Below are 27,214 nucleotides of genomic sequence, written 5' to 3'. Positions count from 1 at the left end.
TACGAAAGTTCGGCCTCACCGGTAGAGTTCTCTCATCCATTATGGCCTTATATTCTCTCCCCTCTGCAAGGGTGTGTGTGAACGGACTACTCTCATCTTCTTTTCCCATTACGAACGGCACTCGCCAAGGGTGCCCCCTATCTCCATTAGTCTTCGCTATGGCAATGGAGCCATTGGCTGAGAAAATTCGATCCTCGTCCTCGATTAAGGGTGTGGAATTTTCGGGACATTCCCATAAGATGTCTTTTCGCAGACAATGTCCTTTTGACGCTCACTAGCCCTTCCTCCTCCCTGAGAGCGCTACACACACTCTTGTCCGAATACTCAGCAGTATCCTACTATAAACTTAACAACACTAAGACAGAGGCCCTCCCTATTAATTTCACACCACCCCTCTTGTCCGAACTGAATTCCTACTCGTACTCATGGCAGGATAGAAGCCTCAAATATCTGGGAATCCATATTACTGCGAAACTAGACGATTTGATAGCCGATAACTTCCCCCCTCTTTTGCGCAAATCCACAACTCTAGTCTCGGACTGGATGATGCAACATGTATCATGGCTGGGGAGAATAGCCGCGTTAAAAATGACCATCCTTCCCAGACTTATGTACCTGTTCCGGGCCATCCCCCTCCTCGTACCCAACTCCCTTCTAGCCAAATTTAATGCAATATTTAATTCCTATGTTTGGAAAGGCAAGAAACCAAGGTTAGCCAGGAAAACAATGACTCTGCCCAAATGAGATGGGGGCCTGGCATATCCGGATCTACACTCATACCAACTGGCTTGCCGACTGACACAAATAGGGGCATGGTATATCCAACCCACGTATAAATCATGGGTACAACTTGAACAAGGTCTTATAGCCCCGCTACCCCTGACCGATGTATTGTTACTCCCTAAATCTGAGGGCACAGTTTTAATCAATCAATCTCTCTCTGTCCAATCCACTAGGAAAGCTTGGCTAGAGATAGTGCGAAGTGGAATGATATAACTCTCCCTACCACGACCATATCATTGAATGGAATAGCCTCCTTGATCCCTGATTTGAGATTCGATGGCTGGATATCACAGGGAATCAGGTCCTTACAGGATATTATGGCGCATGGTGCCCTTCTTTCTTTTGCCCAGATTCAAGAAACTTTCCTTGTACCACATGGGGAATTTTATAAATATTTGCAGCTTAGACATTGGCTCCATGGAGTCTCGACACCCACTATCCCCCCCCCCCCCCCCCCTCCTCCTTGCCTAAATTTGTTCAAAGGTCCCTGGAAACGGGAAGGTAGGGGTGGAATTACCAAATGGTATAATTACATCAATAATACCCAAAAACTACAGAAAGCCCCCTCCCAAATAAAATGGGAAGTTGATCTGCGATGCTCAATCTCAGAGGAGGAATGGGAAACGATATACAGATCCTGCTACACAGTTTCTAAATGTATATCACATATAGAACTATCCTATAAACTTCTTCACCGCCTGTATTTCACCCCTTCCCGCCTCCATGCGATGCAACCCTCCACATCTAAAATGTGTTGGAGGAATTGTGGCATGGTTGGTACTTTAATGCATGTTTTCTGGGATTGCCCTATACTTACCCCCCCCTGTGGACTTCGGTCTTCCATCTTATAGACTCAGTGCTAGGCCAACATATCTCCCCCCATCCACGACTGGCCCTCCTACATCTATACTATGGTGATTTAACGCCAGGAGACCGCTATATCCTCGGCCATATTCTTATCTCGACAAAACTTTCAATTGCTCGCCTTTGGCGTTCCACCGAGGCTCCACATATCTCTGCAATAGAAATGGCAGTTCAGTCGCACTACGAATTCGAGACTGCGGGTGTGGCCTATACCGCTACCTCTACATCCCCACTGCTCCGATGGTTCCCGTGGTCCACCTATTGGCTTAACCGTTCACCAAACCTCACGCCCCCACAGACGCTTAGGTATATCTGATGCTAGCTTAATCTAATCCCTATGATGGCATGTTTATTTTTGCATTGCTCCTTTTACGTACAATGTTTTGTATAATGCTCTATATGTTTTTTTGTATTATGCTGACTGTTGTGTGTACCCCCCCTACCCCTCCCCCTCTCCCATTTCTTTTCTGTACCTCTATCCCAATTGCTTTGTTTACCCGCAAAATAATAAAAATTAATATTTCAAAAAAAAAAAAAAAAGATCCCAAGGTGCCACGGGAGGCACAAAAGGGGGCTGAATATGCAGCACTCCCTTTACAAACGTCTGAACTTCAGGCAGAGAAGCCAGTTCTTTTTGAAAGAAAATGGATAAGGCCGAAATCTGAACCTTAATGGAAACCAATTTAAGGCCCAAAGTCACTCCCGACTGTAGGAAGTGAAGAAAACGGCCCAGCTGGAATTCCTCCGTAGGGGCATTCCTGGCCTCACACCAAGCCACATATTTTCTCCATATACGGTGATAATGTTGAGCCGTCACATCCTTATTAGCCTTTATCAGCGTAGGAATAACTTCATCCGGAATGCCTTTTTCTGCTAGGATACGGCGTTCAACCGCCATGCCGTCAAACGCAGCCGCGGTAAGTCTTGGAACATACAAGGCCCCTGTTGCAACAAGTCCTGTCTTAGAGGCAGAGGCCACGGGTCCTCTGTGAGCATTCCTTGCAGATCTGGATACCAAGTCCTTCTTGGCCAGTCCAGAACAATGAGTATTGTTCTCACTCTTTTTCTTATGATTCTCAGCACCTTTGGTATGAGAGGAGGAGGAAGAAATACATAGACCGACTGGAACACCCACGGCGTCACCAGTGCGTCCACAGCTATCGCCTGAGGGTCTCTTGACCTGGCGCAATACGTCTGTAGCTTTTTGTTGAGGCGGGATGCCATCATGTCCACCTGTGGCAGCTCCCACGGACTTGCAACCTGCGCGAAGACTTCTTGATGAAGTCCCCATTCTCCCGGGTGGAGGTCGTGCCTGCTGAGGAAGTCTGCTTCCCAGTTGTCCACTCCCGGAATGAACACTGCTGACAGTGCGCTTACGTGATTCTCCGCCCAGCGAAGAATTCTGGTGGCTTCTGCCATCGCCACCCTGCTCCTTGTGCCGCCTTGGCGGTTTACATGAGCCACTGCGGTGATGTTTTCTGACTGAATCAGAACCGGGTGGTCGCGAAGTAGGGACTCCGCTTGGCGTAGGGCGTTGTATATGGCCCTTAGTTCCAGGATGTTGATGTGGAGGCAAGTCTCCTGACTTGACCACAGACCCTAGAAATTTCTTCCCTGTGTGACTGCCCCCCGCCCTCGGAGGCTTGCATCCATGGTCACCAGGACCCAGTCCTGAATGCCGAATCTGCGGCCCTCGAGGAGGTGAGCACTCTGCAGCCTCCACAAGAGAGACACCCTGGCCCTGGGGGATAGGATGATTAACCGATGCATCTGAAGATGTGATCCGGACCATTTGTCCAGTAGATCCCATTGAAAAGGTCCTCGCATGGAACCTGCCGAAGGGAATGGCCTCGTATGATGCCACCATCTTTCCCAGGACTCGCGTGCAGTGATGCACCGACACGTGTTTTGGTTTCAATAGGTTTCTGACCAGTGTCATGAGCTCTTGAGCCTTCTCCATCGGGAGGTAAACCCTCTTCTGGTCTGTGTCCAGAATCAAGCCCAGGAAGGGCAGACGAGTCGTAGGAATCAACTGCGACTTTGGAAAATTTAGAATCAAGCCGTGTTGCCGTAACACTTCCAGAGAGCACGCTACGCTGATCAGCAACTGCTCTCTGGACCTCGCCTTTATGAGGAGATCGTCCAAGTATGGGATAATTGTGACCCCTTGCTTCCGCAGGAGTACCATCATTTCTGCCATTACCTTGGTAAATATTCTCGGTGCCGTGGAGAGACCAAACGGCAACGTCTGAAATTGGTAATAACAATCCTGTACCACAAACCTGAGGTACGCCTGATGAGGTGGATAAATGGGGACATGAAGGTATGCATCCTTTATGTCCAGAGACACCATATAATCCCCCCCTTCCAGGCTTGCGATGACCGCTCTGAGCGATTCCATCTTGAACCTTTTCAGGTATATGTTCAGGGATTTTAAATTCAATATGGGTCTGACCGAACCGTCCGGTTTCGGTACCACAAACATGGTCGAATAATAACCCTTTCCTCGTTGAAGGAGGGGAACCTTGACCACCACCTGTTGAAGATACAATTTGTGAATTGCAGCTAACACTATTTCCCTCTCTAAGGGGGAAGCTGGCAGGGCCGATTTGAGGTATCGGTGAGGGGGCATCTCTTCGAATTCCAGCTTGTATCTCTGAGACACAATATCTATTGCCCAGGGATCCACCTGTGAGTGAACCCACTTGTGGCTGAAATTTCGGAGACGCGCCCCCACCAGGCATGGCTCCACCGGGCCTGGCTCCGCCTGTGGCGCCCTAGCGTCATGCGGTGGATTTTGTAGAGGCCGGGGAGGACTTCTGCTCTTGGGAACTAGCTGTGTTGTGCAGCTTCTTTCCTCTGCCCCTGCCTCTGGCAAGAAAGGATGCACCTCGGACTTTCTTGCCTTTTTGTGATCGAAAGGACTGCATATGGTAATACGGTGCTTTCTTAGGCTGTGAGGAAACATATGGCAAAAAATTTGACTTTCCAGCAGTAGCTGTGGAGACCAGGTCCGAGAGACACTCCCCAAACAATTCCTCACCCTTGTAAGGTAAAACCTCCATGTGCCTTTTTGAGTCGGCATCACCTGTCCATTGCCGAGTCCACAGGACCCTTCTGGCAGAAATAGACATTGCATTTATTCTAGAGCCCAGTAGGCTAATGTCTCTTTGAGCACCTCTCATATATAGGACAGCGTCTTTTATATGCCCCAGGGTCATTAATATAGTATCCTTGTCTAAGGTATCAAGTTCCTCAGATAAGGTATCCGTCCATGCTGCTACAGCACTACACACCCACGCCGACGCAATTGCCGGCCTTAGTAAGGTACCTGAATGTGTATAAATGGACTTCAGGGTACCCTCTTGCTTTCTATCAGCCGGATTTTTTAGGGTGGCCGTATCCTGTGACGGCAGGGCTACCGTCTTGGATAAGCGTGTTAAAGCTTTGTCCACCCTAGGGGAGGATTCCCAGCGTAACCTGTCCGTTGGCGGGAAGGGATACGCCATAAGCATCCGTTTGGAAATCTGCAGTTTTTTTATCTGGAGATTCCCAAGTCTTTTCACATAACTCATTTAGCTCGTGTGAAGGGGGGGGGAGGTCACCACCTGCCTTTTTTCCCCATACATATGAACCCTCTTGTCAGGGACTGGGGTTTCCTCTGTGATGTGCAACACATCCTTAATTGCTATAATCATATAACGGATGGATTTAGCCAATTTAGGCTGTAACTTTGCATCATCGTAATCGACACTGGAGTCAAAATCCATGTCGGTATCTGTGTCAACAATCTTGGATAGTGGGCGCTTCCGAGACCCTGACGGCCTCTGCGACATAGGATCAGGCACGGGCTGAGACCCTGACTGTCCTAAGGTTTAAGCTTTATCCAACCTTTTATGCAAGGAATTAACATTATCATTTAAAACCTTCCACATATCCATCCAATCAGGTGTCGGCGCCGTCGGCGGAGACACCACATTAATTTGCTCCCGCTCTGTTTCCACATAGCCTTCCTCGTCAAACATGTCGACACAAGCGTACCGACACACCACACACACAGGGGATGCTCTTTTTGAAGACAGTTCCCCCACAAGGCCCTTTGGAGAGACAGAAAGAGTATGCCAGCACACACCCCAGCGCTATATAACCCAGGAATCACACAGTAACTTAGTGTTAACCCAGTAGCCGCTGTAATAATGATTTTTGCGCCTAATTATGTGCCCCCCCTCTCTTTTTTACCCTCTTCTACCGTGTATCTGCAGGGGAGAGACTGGGGAGCTTCCTCTCAGCGGAGCTGTGGAGAATAAATGGCGCTGGTGAGTGCTGAGGAAGAAGCCCCGCCCCCTCAGCGGCGGGCTTCTGTCCTGCGTTTATGTACAATTATGGCGGGGGCTCATACATATATGCAGTGCCCAACTGTATATATGTCAAACTTTTGCCAAGAGGTCCTAATTGCTGCCCAGGGCGACCCCCCCCCCCCCCCCCCTTGCGCCCTGCACCCTACAGTGACCGGAGTATGTGGGTTTAGTGTGGGAGCAATGGCGCACAGCTGCAGTGCTGTGCGCTACCTCAGTGAAGACTGGAGTCTTCTGCCGCCGATTTCGAAGTCTTCTTGCTTCTTTCACCCGGCTTCTGTCTTCCGGCTCTGCGAGGGGGATGGCGGCGCGGCTCCGGGATCGGACGACGAGGGTGAGATCCTGTGTACGATCCCTCTGGAGCTAATGGTGTCCAGTAGCCCAAGAAGCAGGACCTATCTGCAGAGAGTAGGGCTGCTTCTCTCCCCTCAGTCCCACGATGCAGGGAGTCTGTTGCCAGCAGAGTTCCCTGAAAATAAAAAAAACCTAACAAAATACTTTCTTACAGCAAGCTCGGGAGAGCTCACTGAACAGCACCCAGCTTGTCCGGGCACAGATTCAAACTGAGGTCTGGAGGAGGGACATAGAGGGAGGAGCCAGAGCACACCAGAATCTAAATTCTTTCTTAAAGTGCCCATGTCTCCTGCGGAGCCCGTCTATTCCCCATGGTCCTTACGGAGTCCCCAGCATCCACTAGGACGTTAGAGAAATAAAATATGGAAAAAAAAAATATCCAAATCTTTGATGATCCCCAGGAGCACCATCAAATCCTTCATCTTCAAATGGAAAGAACATGGTACCACAACAATCTGTCAAGAGAGGACCGGCCACCAAAATTCACATACCAGGCAAGGAGGGCATTCATCAGAGAGGCAGCACAGAGACCAAAGGTAACCCTGAAGGAGCTGCAGAGTTCCACAGCCGAGACTGGTGGTGTATCTGCGCATGTGACCACAATAAGCCGTACACCATAGAGCTGTGCTTTCTGGAAGAGTGGCCAGAAAAGTGCCATTACATAGTGTTAAAAATAAGAAGGCACATTTTGAGTTTGCCAAAAGGCATGTGGACAACTCTCCAAATGTATGGAGGAAGGTGCTCTGGTCAGAAGACTAAAATTTAACTTTTCGGCCACCAAGGAAAAAAGCTATGTCTGGCGCAAAACCAACACATCCTATCACCCCAAGAACACCATCCCCACAGTGAAACATGGTGGTGGCAGCATCATGCTGTGGGGATGTTTTTCAGCAGGAGGGACTGGGAAACAGTTTTGAGTTGAGGGAAAGATGGATGGTGCTAAATACAGGGATATTCTTGACCAAATCCTGTTTCAGTCTGCCTGTGATTTTAGACTGGGACGGAGGTTTACCTTCCAGCAGGACAATGACCCAAAGCATACTACTAAAGCAAAACTCCGAGTGGTTTAAGGGGAAACACTTAAATGTGTTGGAATGGCCTAGTCAAAGCCCAGATCTCAATCCAATTGAGAATCTGTGGTCAGACTTGAAGATTGCTGTTCACAAGCTGAAACCATCCAACATGAAGGAGCCGGACCAGTTTTGCCTTGAGGAATGGGCAAAAAACCCAGTGGCAAGATGTGGCAAGCTCATAGAGACTAGGGAAGACAATCCCGGGCCATTTTTTCAATCCCGGGTATCGGGATTGAAAAATGGCCAATCCCGGGATTCCCGGGATAGCCGGGATTGGCTTTTACCTAGGTGGCCACCCCCTCGCCCAACCCCGCCCCGCACATATAACTCACCATATACCGGGGGCGGGTGGGAGGGGAACAACCTGTGAACGCTGCTGGCAGCTCCCAGCAGCAGCTAACAGCGCAGCGTGACCTCTCATGCTGCGCTGGGGACCCGGAAGCCGGGCAGCGTTTGAGCGTCCTGTGGACGCTCAACGCTGATCCTTCAATCCCCGGGATTGGCGCTTCCAATCCCGGGATTGAATCACGTCCATTTTTGTGCCTAAATCCCGGGATCCCGCCGATCCCGGGATTGGCCACCATAATAGAGACTTATCCAAAGCGACTTGCAGCTGTAATTGCCGCAAAAGGTGGCTCTACAAAGTACTGACTTTATGAGTGTGAATAGTTATGCATGCTGAAGTTTTCTGTTATTTTGTCCTATTTGTTATTTGCATCACAATAAAAATAAAAAAAAAATCTTCAAAGTTGTAGCCATGTTCTGTGAATGAAATGATGCAAACCTTCAAACAATTCATTTTAATTCCAGGTTGTGAGGCAACAAAACATGAAAAATGCAAAGGGGGGTGAATACTTTAGCAAGGCACTGTAGCTCAATGGGAGAAAAGACTAGACTGCCAATTCTGCAAAACCCTTAGCCTCACAAATAACTAGGATTACAGACACACACCACGGTGTGTTTGGCCACATAGAAAACATAAGTGAACAGTTCAAGTCTCTGACAGAAGAAGCTCCAAATGAAATGAAAAAAAAAAAAAAAAAGTAGACAATTTGGAGAAGCCGGAATGCAAATGAGATGCCAAATCGATAGCAAAGCCAAAACAGTCTGACCAAGTTTGGACTACTGACTCAAGGACAAAATAAAACAAAACAAAAAAGGAAATGGACTTTTAGCAGACCACTGCGAAAAGACAGGAATAACAGAACCAGACATGGTAGTCTGGGGGCATAAAAACAGCACGCATGTAAAAGAAATTGAACTCAGAGGACGTGTACCCAGTTCTTGTACAGCAGAGTTAATGATACACACTGAGCCATCCAGGCCTTTATGGAGTAAGAAAAGGCAGTCAGACACATGAGCTTCATCTTCAAAATGCGGAGATGACCCCCTCCCCCACCAAACCTTAAAAAAAAAAAAAAAAAAACAGACATTTGGTTCTGTACACCCCTAAAACACCTATTGAGGCAACACATAGAGCAGCTGAGACTCCCGTTCCAGAAGCACACGTGGAACAGACTCAATACCAAGGCAATGTAGAGAGCGGCTGAGATTCAGACTGCAGAATCAGAAAATAATGTTATGGTAAAACTTCCCTTCGTAAACTTTTTCTTAGAGGTCCATGGGATCCGCAGGATTAACCTTGTGGCATTATCTGGTGGAGACCAGGACTGGCATCGAACAATAAAGCTTTGTGAGGCTTCCAGGATGCAATGGGCTCCTCTGCCTTCATACCCCACCCCAATATGATAGTGTGGGCTGGCTCCTCCCTCCCTCTATGACCCTTCTACCAGACTCAGTCTAGGAAACTGTGCCCTAGGAGACAGACATACTTCGAGAGAAGGATAGATAAGAATAATGGCGATATTCCGAACCAGCACACACAACACAGAGGAAAGCTATGCTAACCAAACTTGAAACAGGAACAGCAACGGCTGAACCAACATTACTTAACAGTGCAGGAAGAACAAAGCACTGGGCAAGCGCCCAGTATCCTCTACGGACTACGAGAAAAGGATTTGCTGGTTGGTAAGTAAAATCCTATTTTCTGTTACGTCCTAGAGGATACTGGGGTCCATTTAGTACCATGGGGATGTACCAAAGCTCACAAAACGGGTGGGAGAGTGCTAAGGTTCCTGCGGAACGGATTGACCAAACTGAAAGTCCTCAGAGGCCAAAGTTTAAAACTTACAGAACTTGGCAAACATGTTCGAGCATGACCAAGTAGCTGCTCGGCAGAGACGCAAAGCCAAGACACCTCGGGCAGTCGCCCAGGAAGAACCCACTGATCTAGTAGAGTAGGTCTGTACAGATTTTGGACACTGCTAACTTGCAGTGGAATAAGCATGCTGGATAGTAAGTCTGATCCAGTTGTGCAATTGTCTGCTTTGAAGCAGGACACCCAATCTTATTGGGATCATAAAGAACAAACAGCGAGTCCGTCTTTCTGTGACAAGCTGTTCTGTTCATATACACCTTCAAAGCCCTCACAACATCTGAAGTAGCAGAGGTGTCGGTGAGAACTGGAACCGCAATAGGTTGGTTGCTGTGAAATGCGGACACCACTTTAGGAAGAAATGGCTGACTAGTTCCGAGTTCAGCTCTGTCCTCATGGAAAATTAAATAGGGACTTTTGCGAGACAAAGCCCTCAGCTTGGACACACGTATTACTGAAGCCAAGGCCAACAGTGTGACGGTCTTAAATGTAAGATATCTTAAGTCCACCTCCTGTAAAGGCTCAAACCAGTCCGATTGGAGGAACTGCAGCACCACATTGAGATCCCAAGGTGCTGCGGGAGGCACAAAGGGAGGTTGGATGTGCAGAACACCTTTCAAGAACGTCTGGACCTCAGGGAGAGAAGCCAATTGTTCCTGAAAGAAAATGGACAAGGCCGACATCTGGGCTTTTATGGAGCCCAGACGCAGGCCCACATCCACGCCTGCCTGCAGAAAAAGTAGGAAACATCCCAGATGAAATTCCACCGCAGAATAATTTCTACACTCATATCAAGAGTCGTATTTCTTCCAAATACAATGGTAATGCTTAGACGTTACCCCCTTCCTGGCTTGGGTCATAGTCAAGATAACCTTGTTAGGGATCCCTCTTCTGGCTAGATTCAGCCATTCAACTTCCATGCCATTAAACATAGCCCTGATAAATGAACGGGCCCTGTAAGTCCCGATACATGAACGGGCCCTGTTGCAGAAGATCCTCATGAAGAGGCAGAGGCCACGGATCTTTGAGGAGCATCTCCAGAAGGTACGCACACCAGGCCATTCTTGGCCAGTCAGGAGCAATGAGTATTGCTTGAACCTTTTCTCTTTTTATTCGTTTTAGAATTCTTGGGATCAGAGGAAGTGGAGGAAACACGTACACCATCTGATAAACCCTTGGAGTTGTCAGGGCGTCTATCGCCACCTTCAGAATGTTGAGTGGAAGGATGAATTCCTGACTTGACCATCTTCCCTGAAACTGCACCCCTGAGTGACTGCTCCCCAACCTCTGAGGCTTGCTTCTGTGGTTAACAGAATCCAGTTCTGAATTCCGAACCTCCGTCCTGCGACGAGGTGAAAAGCCTGTAGCCACCAAAGAATGGAGATCCTGGCCTTTGGCTCTAGATGGATCCTCTGGTGCATGTGAAGATGTGATTCTGACCATTTGTCCAAAAGATTGAACTGGAAGGGTCTTGCGTGAAACCTTCCGTATTGAAATGCATAGTAAGAGGCCACCAGTTTTCAACAGAAGGAACACCTTTTGTGACTGTGTCCAGTATCATTCCCAGGAATGGGAGCCTACGTGTTGGCTCTAGGTGAGATTTCGGAAGGTTCAGAATCCACCCATGATCCTGGAGGAGTTTGGTTGAGAGAGCAATGCTGTCCAGCAACCTTTCCCTGGACGGCGCATTTATCCGGAGATCGTCCAGGTACGGAAGTATGTTCACTCCCCGTTTGCAGAGTAGAAACATCATCTCTGCCATCACCTTGGTGAACACCCTCAGTGCCGTGGAGAAACCAAATAGCAGGGCCTGGAACTGGTAGTAACAGTCCTGCAGTGCAAACCGTAGATAAGCCTGATGAGACGGCCAGATCAGAATATGAAGGTACGCATCCTTGACATCCAGAGACACTAGGAATTGAGGTTCAGAAGTGGTCTCACAGAAAAGTCCTGCTTCGGTACTACGAAAAAGTTGGAATATCATCCCTTGTTTAGTAGATGAGGTGGAACTGGAACAATGACCTGAGTCTGTACCAGTTTTTGGATGGCATGCTGTAAAGTTATACTTACCTTGTGAAACTGGCAAGCCTGATTTGAAGAATCTGTGAGGTGGGAGCATTTGGAACTCCAGTCTGTAGCCCTGGGAAATAAGATCTATGACCCAGGGATCCTGGTACGAATTTGACCAGATCTTACTGAAGAACTGTAGTTAGGCTCCCACTGGACAGCGTTTCATGCATTGCGGTCCACCGTCAAGCTAAAGAATTTGAGGAAGCAGAGCCTGAGCTCTGTTCCTGAGCACCTGCTGTTGCTGGTATGCGTGGTTTACCTCTTGCGCCGCTGGAGGGGTTCACTACGGTATGCCGGCGGTCGGGCTCCCGGCGACCAGCATACCGGCGCCGGGAGCCCGACCGCCGGCTTACCGACAGTGTGGCGAGCGCAAATGAGCCACTTGCGGGCTCGCTGCGCTCGCCACGCTACGGGCACCATGGCGCACCACGCTATTTTATTCTCCCTCCAGGGGGGGGCGTGGACCCCCACGAGGGAGAATAAGTGTCGGTATGCCGGCTGTCGGGATCCCGGCGCCGGTTTACTGTGCGCCGGGATCCCGTCAGTCGGCATACTGAAGACCACCCCGTGAAAGCACCTCTGGATTTGCCCTTGAATTTGGCCGTCCAAAAGGACTGAAACTTAGAAGCTAAATGGTTGAGGGGGCTCTGGAAGATACATAGATTTATCCGCAGTAGCTGTGGACATCCATTTGTCTAATTCATCTCCAAACAAGGCCTCTCCTGTGAATGGTAGGCCTTCCACGCCTTTCCTGGAGTCCGCGTCAGCATTCCACTGGCGTAGCCACAAGCCCCTGCGTGACGACACTGCCATAGCGGTAGTGCTTGCGTTAAGCATGCCTATTACCTTTATGGCTTCCACCAAAAAGTTTGCAGAGTCCTGTATATGCTGCAGGAGTAAGACAACATCCCCCCAGATGAGGAATCTAACCCCTCAATTAGATTACCTGACCATTTAGCAACGGCTTTAGTGATCCACGCACGTGCAATAGTGGGTCTTTGGGCCACCCCAGCAGCTGTGTACAATGATTTGAGTGTAGTCTCAATTTTACACTCAGCCGTGTCTTTCAGGGAGGCTGCACCAGGAACAGGCAATACAAATTTACGTGACAGCCTAGAGACTGATGCATCCACTATCCGTGGATTTTCCCATTTTTTCCTATCCTCCAGAGGAAAGGAAAATAAGAGAGCAACCTTTTAGGGATCTGAAACTTATCAGGAATGACCCACGGTTTTTCAAACAGGGTATTCAATTCCTTTGACACAGGAAACGTAACAGAGGACTTTAAATAAGATTCCTCACCCTCCTGACACCTTAACAGGAATGTGAAGAACATCTCTGATAGCCTCTATAAGAGCCCCTATTCCCTGTGACAGAGCCGCATCCCCCCCTCTGAGTCCACCTCCCTCTCCTCCATGTCTGACCTGTCAGAGTCAGACTGCAGAATATGGGCCAGAGACAATGGGGAGGGGAGTGAAACGCTGTTTTTGGGACGGAGTCTCTGTTCATAAACTCATCCAGTCTGTTTTAAGTAATGTGTCTCTTTCTCAATGCGGGACAATTTTGTAGAAAACGTTGAGATCATTCCCTTAAGAGAATTAACCCATTCTGGTTCAGCCCCGCTAGTCTGTGAACCCTGAGTACCCAGTAGTGAGCCCCCTGGTGAAGAGCAACACTCTGCGGTACAAGAGACACACTCTTTGCCTGACAATGTAAATGTGACAGAACACACACACACACACACACACACACACACACACAGGAAAGGTTAAGCACAATTATCCCACAAAGAGCCCTTCAGGGAAACAGTTGTTTGGAGCCAGGCCTCACCAAGCCCTTATCGCTAATGTCAAGCTTAGCCGGGTCGCAGACTAAGTACCCTGATAGGGGACCTAGTACACTAATAGTCGCTGCCCCCCTGCTATGACCCCCTGGTACCTCTGAGGTAATCTGGAGTCACACTGGAGGAGCTGCGCGTCCCTGTCATGTCAGTGTCCGTGTCCACAGCAGAGGGAAAATGGCGCTGGTGAGCTGCTGGATCCTCTTATAGTGAAACCCTACCCCTTCAATGGCGCGCAGTCACAGCCGCATTTTTTATACTGGCTGAGGAATCTGGTGCTTAAAATGGAGAAACCGTTTTAAGGCTGTGTTTGCCAGTTTGGGTACTGTGTACAGTGTACGGGGACGCGGTTGTGTACTGTTTGCCGGAGATGCATTTTGCCCCGTGTAGAAGCAGTGCATCTCCATACCCTCATGCCGCCATAATGGCCGGTTCCCCACTAGCCGGGACGCCGGCTCAGTACTAGGCACTCTTCTGGCTCTGTTAGGGGTATCGGCGTGCTGCGGGAATGTACGCTCACCGTGGTGGGGCTTGCAAATAGTTCCCTCAGGAGCTCAGTGTCCTGTCAGCATGGAACGGGACTATTAACCCTTTAAGAGGTTGGGCCGTTTTCCCCCCCAAGTCCCACGAAGCAGGCAGGCTGGTGCCAACCAGCCCTGCCTGAAAATAACAAATATAGAAAATAAATGCAGAAAACTCTTCAGGAGCTTCCTTCAGCATGACTGGCTCCTGCGGGCACATTTTCTAAACACAGTCTGGTAGGAGGGGCATAAAGGGAGGAGCCAGTCCACACTATCAAATTCTTAAAGTGCCCATGGCTCCTACCAGACTCGGTCTAGAAACGGTATCCGAGGAGACGGACATCTTCGAGAGAAGAATTATACACAGATAGTGGAGAGAGTCATACCAGCTCACACATACAAGGCAAACTCAGCAAAAGCTGAAACATTACTTAACAAAGTAACAAAGGCAGTACTTAACGAAGAACAAAGTTAAACTGAACCAGATAACCACTGCAGGATCACGATGCGCTGGCCGGGCGCCCAGCATCCTCTACAGACTACGAGAAAAGGATTTACCTGTAGGTAATTCAAATCCTATTTTCTCTTACGCCCTAGAGGATGCTGGGATTCACATTAATACCATGGGGTTGTACCAAAGCTCCCAGAACGGGAAGGAGAGCGCTCCTGCAGAACTGACTGACCAAACTTTAGGTCCTCAGAGGCCAAAGTATCGAACTTGTAGAACTTAGCAAGCGTGTTCGACCCTGACCAAGTAGCCGCTCGGCAAAGTTGTAAAGCAGAGACACCCCGTGCAGCCGCCCAGAAAGAACCCACCTTACGAGTAGAGTGAGCCTTAGATTTTGAACACGGCAATCCTGCCGTAGAATATGCATGCTGTATAGTGAACCTAATCCAGCGAGAAATAGTCTGCTTAGAAGCAGGGCACCCAATTTTCTTGGGATCATACAGAACAAACAAAGTCTAAATTTCTGTGACGAGCAGTCCTCTTCACATAGATCTTCAAAGCCCTCACCACGTCCAAGGACTTTGATGTAATTGAGGAGTCAGTAGGCACTGGCACCACAATAGGCTGGTTGATATGAATAGCCGACACAAGAAGACTGCTGACGTGTCCTGAGCTCAGCTCTATCTTCATGGAAAATTTAATAGGGGCTTTTACAGGATAAAGCCCCCAACTCTGACACACGTCGAGCAGAAGCGAAGGACAACAAAGTGACAGCCTTCCACGCGAGAAACTTGACCTCAACCTACTGTAGAGGCACAAACCAATCCGATTGCAGGAACTGCAACACCACGTTAAGATCCCAGGGTGCCATCGGCGCCACAAAGGGAGGCTGGATGTGCAGAACCCCTTTCAAAAAGGTCTGAACCTCAGGGAAGGCAGCCATTTGTTTCTGGAAAAATATATCTGGACATTTATGGATCCCAAACGCAGACCCATATCCACACCTGCTTGCAGGAAGAGGAGAAACTGTCCAAGTTGAAACTTCACCGTAGAAAATTTCTTGGATTCACACCAACATTTTTTTCAAAATGCGGTGGTAATGTTTAGACGTTACCCCTTTCCTAGCCTGTACCAGGGCAGGAATACCCTTGCTCGGAATACCCTTACAGGCTAAGATCTGGTGTTAAACCGCCATGCCATCAAACGCAGCCGCAGTGAATCCTGATAAGCGAACGGCCCCTGTTGCAGAAGGTTCTCCCGAAAAGGAAGAGGCCACGGTTCTTCGAGCAGTAGATCTGCGTACCAAGCTCACCTTGGCCAGTCCGGAGCAATGAGAATTGCCCGAAATCCTTGTTCTCTTTATGAGTTTTAGGATTCTTGGAATGAGTGGAAGTGGAGGTAACACATACACTGACTGGAACACCCACGGAGTTACCAGACATCCACCGCCACTGCTTGTGGGTCTCTGGACCTGGAACAGTATCTCCAAAGTTACTTGTTGAGATGTGAAGCCATCATGTCTATTTGAGGCACGCCCCAACGACAGGTCACGTCTGAACACTTCCGGATGGAGGACCCATTCCCCTGGATGGAGATAGTGTCTGCTGAGGAAATCTGCTTCCCAGTTGTCCACGTCCGGAAGGAAGATCGCTGACCGCGCCAACGCGTGCCTTTCTGCCCAGAGTAGGATTCTTGTCACCTCTGACATTGCAGCTCTGCTCTTTGTTCCTCCATCCGGAATTTGGAAACCTTCATAAACCTGTTCAATGCCTTGAGGTTGAGAATGGGCGGACCCATTCGGTTTCGGGACTAGAAACAGCGGAGAATAGTACCCCCGGCCCCTCTGCGCAAGAGGCACCTGTACTATGACTCCTGTATCCAGGAGGGTCTGTACCACCGAAAGTAGAGTGTTTGCCTTTGTCTTGTCCAACGGGACATCTGGCTGGCAAAATCGATGAAGGGGTCGGTTTTTGAAGGCTATGGCGTAACCTCGAGTGACGACTTCCCGTACCCAGGCATCTGAAGTGGTCTTCAACCATTCCTGGGTATACCCTAGAAGCCGGCCCCCCACCCTGGGATCCCCCAGAGGGAGGCACGCCCCGTCATGCAGCAGGCTTATCTGTCTTGGAAGCTGGCTGACGGGCCGCCCAGGCTCTCTTGGGCTTAGGCTTACCGGGTTTGGAAGTGCGGGCCTGCTTGTTGTACGCCTGACCTTTTGCTTTACCTGAAAGACGAAAGGGGCGAAAGGAAGTACCTTTAGCCTTCGACACAGAAGGAGCAGTACATGGCAGACAGGCAGTTTTGGCAGTAGCCAAGTCAAACAAAATCTTATTTAAATCCTCTCCAAACAGAATATCTCCCTTAAAAGGGAGTACCTCCAGGGTTTTTCTAGAGTCTAGATCCACAGACCAGGATCTCAGCCACAATATCAGGCGAGCCAGGACTGACGTAGTAGAGGCCTTGGCTGCCAGGATACCGGCATCAGAAGCCGCCTCTTTAATATAATGAGAAGCTGTGACAATATAAGACAAGTATTGTCTAGCATGGTCAGAGGAGATTTCAGCATCTAACTCCAAGGCCCATGCTTCAATGGCCTCTGCAGCCCAAGTAGCTGCAATAGTGGGACTTTGTGCAGCACCCGTGAGGGTGTAAATCACTTTCAGACAACCCTCCACACGTTTATCCGTAGGCTCTTTTAGAGACGCGACGGTGGTGACCGGTAGAGCTGAGGAAACCACCATCCTAGCCACATGCGAGTCCACTGGAGGAGGCGTTTCCCAATTCTTAGACAGCTCCGGCGCGAGGGGATAGCGAGCCAGCATCTTCTTTTGAGGCACAAACTTCATACCCGGGTTTTCCCAGGGTTCCTGACGTACATCAATTAGGTAGTCAGAGTGAGGTAAAACTTGTTTAAACACCTTCTGACGCTTGAACCCACCTGGTTTCTTAGGAGGAACGAATGGCTCGGGATCATCCGTAAACTGTAAAATTAACTTAATATCCTCCAAAAGATCAGGAACATCCACGTGAACCACCCTCCCCATCAGCTGTATCTGAGTCAGAACCTGTGGGGTCAGTGTAAGTGCCGTCTTCATCCGACGAGGTGTCAGTGACAGCAGTGGATTGTGAGGAGACAAGCGCTCACTTAGAGGACCCCTTGGACGTAGGCGATCGACGGTCAGACTTTTTAGTAGTCAGGGACTGGTTCAACTTCTTTATTTGAGCAGATAAATTGTCCGCCCACGGCGGGTTAGCTGCTGGGACCACAAACTGTTGCATCGGCATTGGGGGTCCCATAGGGGGTGTTAGTTTATGAACTAGCGTATGCAGAAGCGTGGAAAAAGCGTCCCACGGTGGGTCATTATTTGTCCCCGTTGCCACCGTCCCACTGGGGGGCAAGGAGCCCCCAAAACCAGAGCCCAAAGCTGCTATATTCTCCTCATAGGTATCTGCGGCTTCAGCAACACCGGCAGTGTGTTCAGCCCCAGAACAGTAACCCTCAGAAGCAGACATGATATAACTTGCAGTATCAGGTAACACAGTACAATTTGTCAGCAGCACAATACCTGGGGGAGGGGCTTCGGGTCCAAGCTCTATCCCCCTGCTGGCAAAACCACCGGGTACTGCGGGCTCTAATAAAACGGTTAATAGAGAAAACCTGACCTGTCCCATGCCCTGGTGATCTAGCGGGATCGCCTGTACTGCCAGTGTCCACCGCCAGCGCGCACGGCCCGCCTCCCACTAGCCGCGCCGGATCGCGATAAATCCCGGGTCCCGCAAGCGGGACCCACTTACTACCTCCCGAAGCGCGGCCACGCGATCACGGAGAGCCCCCGTCGTGTGTGCCTGACAAGAAGAAAACCGGAGCCTCCTGCTGTAGTTACCCGGCAACCAGGGCTCGGGAGTGTACAGCGCCGCTGGGGAGAGCTGGAGCTGCAGCCGTGAATGTCCACTGACATGTAACACTGCTGCTGCCCTTGAAGTCTTCACTTTTTTCCTCGGAAAAAAAGCTCTTCTTAGGGCTGCCTGGTGCATCCCCTCTGTTAAGTGCCTGCTACTGCAGCACCAACTACAAAACTGAGATCCTGTGCAGGGAGGCGGGGTGATATAGGAGGCGGCGCTATGCATTCTGGGAAGAAGGTCAAAGCTTTGAGCCTGTTGGTGCCTCGGATCAAGATCCTACTCTACACCCCATTGTCCATTCCTTGTGGAGCCCAGTGTACCCCGCAGCAGAATTTTTTTTTATATTATATATATATATACACATACATACATATATATATATACATACATATATACATATATATACATATATATATACACACACACACACACACACACACACACACACACACACATGTACATATACATACATACTAGTGATGAGCGGATTCGGTTTTACTCGGTTCTCAAAACGGCATCTTATTGGCTATCCAAAACACGTGACATCCGTGAGCCAATAAGATGTCGTTTTGAGAACCAAGTAAAACCGAATCCGCTCATCACTAATACATACACACACTTTATTAGGATTAGTGCTCCGCAGCTGTCTTTCACATTTGACCTAGTATGAAAGACAGTGAGTAGAGCGTATACACAGCTTTCAGGCTGGCTGATTATTACAATTACATGTTCCTATTATCAGTATCTCAGATGGAAACTGTCTAGTAAGATGTTTGGGGTATTGTATTCATGAGTAAGAGAGAGTACAGTTGTCTAGGAGAACATAAATTATGTTATACTGAATGACTACTGTACCCAGCTTCACAAACCCTGAATGTAATATCTGTTAGCGTATCTTTGCAGAGGTATAAAGCCTAGAGATTTACACATGGCAGATTAGTTCCAATCGAAGCAAGCTATGGCTGCAGCGGACCTAGACTTCTAGAAACCCCTTCCAGCTTTTAACTTGTTACAAAGTTATTAGGCGAGACCCTGGAGAATGACCGAACATTATTATTTAAACTACTCAAATCGATAACCATCATCTGGGGCAGATCTTAAAACATCTGAGATAAGAGCTCAGTATTCTAATTTGTTCTTGTTATTACTGCAACAGACTATGACCTGTTACTTATTTGCTTGTTTTCATTATTGTAACTTAGATAAATAAATGCTTATCCTTTTTAATATGTCCTGTGTCAGTCTCCATATTTAACACATTGCATCCCAGAACCTGGTCGCTTGAAATTTTCAAACAACAACAATGGTGTAGGGAGTGCATGCTACCACGGGGCACTGGACACACTCACATAGCACTGGTCACAGATCCTCCGCTTCTCACAATAAACCCATGATAATGTTTAGCCCATCTTGTGTGTCAAGAGCTTCCTAGCATAATTCTCATGCAGAGACAGAATACAAAGCTGTTGAAAGACTGAGACAAGTGATTATTTTGCACTAGATCATTTGTAATCAGCATTTTAATATCAAGTTCTGTGACAACTATTGTATTTTGTACACAGGGAGAACTTGCATTACAGTGAATACATTTTCTAGTATCTGTTTTTACTGCCAATTCATATGCTTGTTCTAGGTACATGTATATCAAATGCAAATCTTGACCATACTATTTAAAAATGAATTAAACAAGTCACTTACCAGTTAATACAACCTTTCCAGAAACAAAAATCAGAAGTACGATTCTTGGTTTGATCATCCTGTAGATAAGACCTGGAAATAACTCTGGCTCGTAACTATCAGGAGAAAGAAAGAAAAAATATAAAAACATATTATATAAATACAGTGTCCTGCTAAAGTATTCACCCCCCTTTGCATTTTTCATGTTTTGTTGCCTCACAACCTGGAATTAAAATGGATTGTTTGAAGGTTTGCATCATTTCATTCACAGAACATGCCTAGAGCTTTTTTTTTCTTTTTTTTTATTCCGAAGCAAACAACAAATAGGACAAAATAACAGAAAACTTCAGCGTGCATAACTATTCATCCCCCTAAAGTCAGTACTTTGTAGAGCCACCTTTTGTGGCAATTACAGCTGCAAGTCTCTATGAGCTTGCCACATCTTGTCACAGGGATTTTTGCCCATTCCTCAAGGCAAAACTGCTCCAGCTCCTTCATGTTGGATGGTTTCCGCTTGTGAACAGCAATCTTCAAGTCTGACCACAGATTCTCAATTGAATTGAGATCTGGGCTTTAACTAGGTCATTCCAACATGTTTCCCCTTAAACCACTCGGAGTTTTGCTTTAGCAGTATGCTTCGGGTCATTGTCCTGCTGGAAGGTAAACCTCCGTCCCAGTCTAAAATCACAGGCAGACTGAAACTGGTTTTGTTAAAGAATATCCCTGTATTTAGCACCATCCATCTTTCCCTCAACTCGAAACAGTTTACCAGTCCCTGCTGCTCAAAAACATCCCTACAACATGATGCTGCCACCACCATGTTTCACTGTGAGGATGGTGTTCTTGGGGTGATGGGATGTGTTGGTTTTGCGCCAGACAGCATTTTCCTTGGTGGCTGAAAAGTTAAATTTTAGTCTCATCTGACCAGAACACCTTCCTCCATACATTTGGGGAGTCGTCCACATACCTTTTGGCAAACTCAAAACGTGCCGTCTTATTTTTAACACTAAGTAATGGCTTTTTTCTGGCCACTCTCCTATAAAGCCCAGCTCTATGGAGTGTACCGCTTATTGTGGTCACATGTGCAGATACACCAGTCTCTGCAGTGGAACACTGCAACTCCTTCAAGGTTACCTTTGGTCTCTGTGCTGCCTCTCTGATTAATGTCCTCCTTGCCCGGTCTGTGTGATTTGGCGGCCGGCCCTCTTTTGGCAGGTCATGGGGGGGGTGAGGAGGAGGTCATCAAAGATTGTACTTTTCAACAACTTTGTCCCTGACTTCTTTGGAGAGGTCCTTGGTCTTTAAGGTGTGATGTCTCTTGCATAGTGGTGTTGCAGCCTCTGGGGCCTTTCAGAAGGTGTGTTTATACTGACAGTTCATGTGACACTTAGATTGCACACAGGTGGTCTTCATTTCACTAATTATGTGACTTCTGAAGGTAATTTGCTGCACCAGAACTTTTGAGGGGCTTCATAGCAAAGGGGGTGAATACATATGCACATGCCAATCTTCAAATTTTTATTTATAAAAATAATTTTTTATATAAAATATTCTAATTTCACTTCATCCACGTAGACTATTTTGTGCAGATCCATCACATAAAATTCAGATTAAAAAAATAAAGTTATAGGTTGTAATGTAACAAAATATGTAAAAAACCAAGGGGGGGGGGGGGGTGAATACTTTAGCAAGGCACTATATGTATTTAAACATATTATTATTTATATATATATATATATATAATATACACACACATATACACATATATACATACATACACACACACACACACACACACACACACACACACACACACACATATGCACACACTAAAAAAAAAAAAAAAAAACACACGGGATTTTGATACCTACCGGTAAATCCCTTTCTCGTAGTCCATAAGGGTTACTGGGGTTCACTTAATACGATGGTTTATAGAAGGGGTCGGTGCACTTTAAATTTCTTCAACTGGGTATGCTGGCTCCTCCCCTCTATGCCCCCTCCTACAGCCAGTATAGGTAAAACTGTGCCCGAAGGAGAAAGGAAATACTTGAGAGAAGGAACAAACAACAAGTGGTGAAATTCATACACCAGCACACCATAAAACGACCAACAATGGCTGGTAACAGTAGCAAAACTTTCTGAATGGGTGGGAATGTGCATAGACGTCTGCAACACCGACTGCCCAAACTGGGAATCCTCTTTGGAGAGGGTATCAAATCTATAGAACTTCACAAAGGTGTTCTTTCCCCGACTAGGTAACAGCTCGGCATACTTGCAAGGCTGAGACTCCACAGGCTGCCGCCCAGGAAGACCCCACCGATCTTGTACAGTGGACCTTCAGACACTATGGAACAGGTAAGGCTGCCGACACATAGGCCTTTTGGATAGTCAGCCTAATCCAACAAGCAATGGACTGTTTAGAAGGACAACCCTTTTTCTACACATCAGAGCACGAACAATGAATCAGTCTTTCTGATCCGAGCCGTCCTTTTGATATAAATGTTCAAGGCTCGCACAGCATCCAATGACTTCGGAGGAGCAGAAGTGCCAGCACTAGACAGGACCACAATAGGTTGATTCAGGTGAAACGCAGAGACAACCTTCGGCAGGAACTGCTGCCTAGCCCTGAGCTCCGCTCTGTCCTCGTAAAAGACCAAGTAGGGACTTTTATACGATAGCGCCCCCAATTCTGAAACCCGTCTAGCAGAAGCCAGGGCCAGTAACATCACCGTTTTCCACATGAGGTACTTGTCTTCTACCGTCATCAGAGGTTCAAACCAGAATTGTAGAAATTCCAACACCACATTCAAATCCCCAGGTGCCGTAGGTGGTACAAACAGAGGTTGTATGTGAAGTACTCCTTGCAAGATGGTCTGAACTTCTGGCAACGCTGTCAACTTCTTCTGAAAGAAAACGGAGAGAGCTGAAATGTGGACCTTAAGGGAACACAGACGTAAGCCCTTATCCACACCAGCTTGCAAGAAATATCCCAAGTGGAATTCTGCAGGTGCATGTGTGTGTTCCTCACAAGAGACATCTTCTCCAGATATGATAGTGTTTCGACATCACAGGCTGTCTGGCCTGAACCATGGTTGCAATAACCTCCTTGGAAAGGCCTTTGTGAGCTAGGATGCTTCGCTCAACTTCCAAGCCGTCAAACGAAGATGCCGTAAGTCCGGGTAGACGAACTGTCCTTGTTGCAAAATATCTTCTCTCATTGGAAGAGGCCAAGGGTCTGCAACGGACATTTCCAGAAGATACGCGTACCACGTCCTCAGAGGCCAATCCGGGGCAATCAGAATTGCCTGGACCCCCTGATCCCTGATTCGCTTGAGCACCCTTGGGAGCAATGGAATTGGAGGAAACAGGTTGACCAGCCGGTAAGGCTAAGGAGACATCAGTGCATCTATTGCCCTCACCCGTGGGTCCCTGGTCCTGGAGCAATACAAGCGAAGTTTCTTGTTGAGTCGAGAAGCCATCATGTCTATCTGCGGGCAGCCCCACAGGTCGATGATCTGTTGAAACACCTGTTGGTGGAGACCTCACTCTCCCGGGTGGAGAGCGTGACGAGTCAGGAAGTCCGCTTCCCAGTTGTCCACCCCCAGAATGAACATGGCTGACATTGCTCTTGCGTCTGCTTTCTGCCTAGAGGAGTATTTCTGACACCTTCCGTATGCAGGCTCTGCTTTTTGTCCCTCCTTGTCGATTTATGTAGGCCACCGCCGTTATTCGACTGAACCCAGATCACCCGATATCTGAGCAGGAGAGGCCTGTAGATCGTCGGAATTTCCAGAGTGTTGATCGGGAGTAGGGCTTCGCGGGTTGACCACATGCCCTGGAACTGAACCCCTTGGGTGAAAGCTCCACATCCTCTCAGACTCGCATGTCTCGAGGAGGATCCAATCCTGAATCCCGAAACTGCACCCATCCAACAGGTTTGAGGACTGCAGCCACCACAGGAGGGAGATCCTGGCCTGAGGTGACAGACGTATTATCCGGTGCATCTGCAGGTGTGACCCACACCACTTGCTCAGGAGATCCAATTGAAATGTTCTGGCATGGAACTTTCCCTACTGGATGGCCTCGTTTGAGGCTATCATCTTTTCCAACAATTTTATGCAAAGATGGATGGATATCAGAGTAGGCCGTAGGACCAGGCGGACCATCTCCTGGAGTGTCCTTGTGCTCTGGGAGGAACATTTTCTGAGCCACAGCATCCAGAAACATACCCAGGAACAGGAGTCGCTGAGTAGGCTCCAGGTGGGACTTCTGTAAATTGAGGATCCACCCATGTTGTGACTGCAGATGAACAGTGCGATCCATATTGAGAAGGAGAAGTTCCATGGATCTCGCTTTTATCAAGAGATCGTCCAGGTAAGTGACAACATTGACCCCCTGGACTAATTTTTCTAAACTGGCTGTAGGAGGGGGCATAGAGGGTAGGAGCCAGCACACCTAGTTGAAGAAATTTAAAGTGCACCGGCTCCTTTGGACCCCTTCTATACCCCATTGTACTAAGTGAACCCCAGTATCCCTTACGAATGCTAGAGAAAAATATATATTATTTTTATCAATTAAAATGCAAAGTGAATGAACAGAAGAGATCTAAATTGATCAATATTTGGTGTGACCACCCTTTGTCTTCAAAAAAGACTCAATTCTTCTATGTACACTTGCACAAAGTTTTTTAAGGAACTCAGCAGGGAGGTTGTTCCAAACATCTTGGAGAACCACAGATCTTCTGTGGATGTAGGCTTGCTCAAATCCTCCTGTCTCTTTATGTAATCTCAGACAGACTCGATGTTGAAATCAGGGCTCTGTAACAGCCATATCATCACTTCCAGGGCTCTTTGTTCTTCTTTATTCTGAAGATAGTTCTTAATGACACTGGCTGTATGTCTGGGGTCGTTATCATACTGCAGAATAAACGCCTCACTGATGGCATTACATGATGGATAAGTATATGCCTGTATTTCTATCCTGATCAAATCCCTAACTCCATTTGCAGAAAAGCAGTCCAAAGCTTGCGAGGAACCTCCATCATGCATCACTGTTGCCTGCAGATAGTCGTTACTGTACCCCTCTCCATCCCTTCGGCAAACAAACTGACTTCTGTAAAGGGGGGTACTCACGGAGAGATCCATGCTTAAAATAAAAGCAATCTGACTAGATTGCTTAGATTTTAAGTACAGATCACTCATGTGTACCCTCAGTGATAGCGATGCGCGGCACTGCACATCGCTATTGCCGGTGCTAGAGCACATCGCTCATTTCACCCGCTGGGTGAAATGAGCGACCCCCCGTCCTCCCACGCTTTGCTCAGCACACATCTCGCTGTACTGAGCGGCGGGAGAGATGTCTCCTGTCTATATGGGCCTTTACAGTCAAATATTTCAAATTTTGACTAATCAGTCTAGAACACCAACTTCCATTTTTGTGCACCACAGTTTCTATGTTTTTCATGTATAGTAGAGTCGCCTGACCTTGTTTTCACGTCGTAGCTATTGTCCCACTGGTTTCTGCCAGTTTTGAGCCAATGGCACTGCCGGACATCTTCCGATTGAAGGGAAGCAAGCATGTAGTGTTTCTCATCTGATGTATTAAGTTTCCTTGGCCGACCACTGCGTCTGCAGTCCACAACGTTGCCAGTTTCTTTGTGCTTCAAGAAGAGACAGAAGGATTTTAGCAAGCCTACATCCACAGAAGATCTGTGCTTAGTTCTCCAAGATATTTTGAACAACCTCCCTGCAGAGTTCCTCCAAAAACAACTGTGTGCAAGTGTACCTAGAAGAAATTATGCTGTTTTGAAGGCAAAGGGTGGTCACACCAGATATTGATTTGATTTAGACTTCTTTCACAAATTGATCAATAGAGACTGTTAACAGTATTTTTATAAGCATTTTTACTTTCCATAATTTTTTCCACACCAGCCTAAAACTTTTCAACAGTACTACTAATTTATTTATATATTTATATTTCCTCCAAAACTGCTGACACTCCTCACTAAATAGACAACTGGTCCTGGTGCCACAGTGCAGTGATACAATACAGTACTTCCACAGAAGCCCGGCACTCCAGGGACACGGTTTACTTTAGTTTTCAATGGTGCAGAATCTCAACATGTTTCGAGGCCTCCGCCTCTTCCTCAGGTGTGTCATGAGGAAGAGGCGGAGGCTTCGAAACATGTTGAGAGTCTGCACCATTAAAAACTAAAGTAAACAGTGTCCCTGGAGTGCTTCTGTGGAAGGAAAAAATAAGATTTTAAACCTATCTGTAAATCTTTTTCTCGTAGTCCGTAGAGGATGCTGGGGACTCCATAAGGACCATGGGGGATAGATGGGCTCCGCAGGAGACATTGGCACTTTAAGAAAGACTTTGACTCTGGGTGTGCACTGGCTCCTCCCTCTATGCCCCTCCTCCAGACCTCAATTAGAGAAACTGTGCCCAGAGGAGACGGACAGTACGAGGAAAGGATTTTAGTTAATCCAAGGGTAAGATTCATACCACGGAATATAAGTAGTTCAGCGCTCACCCTTGTTTGTATTGGCTAGACCTAATCATATAAAAAACACACTTGTGTATAGAATTCTATTTCAGACAATAAATATTCATGAACCAAATTAATTCATAATCTCCACATTTTATTGATAAAAATATATATAGTGTAGGTTATCTTAAAAGAAAGATTAATATCTATATACCGGTATATAACTTACAAACATATAACATATAAACTAGACACACAAACAGGACAATTCCCTGTGGGTACACTCAAAAGCGTTTTACCCCACTGGGTGGAGACGGGTTTCTCTCAAAAGAACCGTTTTAGCAGTCTCTGAAAAATCCCACTTGGATATCCAAAGTATTTCCTGAATGGATATTATTTCTGTACTGGTTAAAACCCCCCTTTCGGGTGTAGAAGTTTTCCTCCAATAGGTTCAATTTCAACAGTCTCTGTATGATGAACTCTAAGGTTGCTAATGAAGTGTGAGGTCAAGCAGTCTATTTCGGGGGTTGAGGGTAGTATACTTAAATGGAAAATATTCCTACCATTTTTGTAGGCAGTTCTTACAAAACCATTTTTTATTGTACCTCTCACTACTTAAGAACA

General features: G+C 47.4%; 1 protein-coding gene across 3 annotated transcripts in view; it reads right to left on the bottom strand.

Moving 5' to 3' along the window:
• Nucleotides 1-27,214, bottom strand: part of TBP (TATA-box binding protein) — a 265,871-nt gene that overhangs the window by 46,132 nt on the left and 192,525 nt on the right. For 2 of the 3 annotated variants that reach the window (XM_063917700.1, XM_063917701.1), the window contains exon 7: nt 20,125-20,219. In XM_063917700.1, coding sequence (XP_063773770.1) covers nt 20,125-20,219 — 95 coding nt within the window. Of the gene's footprint in view, nt 1-20,124; nt 20,220-25,586; nt 25,763-27,214 lie in introns of those variants that run through there. The other variant, XM_063917702.1, reaches the window with a different exon arrangement.

Source organism: Pseudophryne corroboree, chromosome 4 (assembly GCF_028390025.1).
Source record: "Pseudophryne corroboree isolate aPseCor3 chromosome 4, aPseCor3.hap2, whole genome shotgun sequence".
Taxonomy (NCBI): Eukaryota; Metazoa; Chordata; class Amphibia; order Anura; family Myobatrachidae; genus Pseudophryne; species Pseudophryne corroboree.
This window is presented reverse-complemented; position numbering and strand designations above follow the sequence as displayed.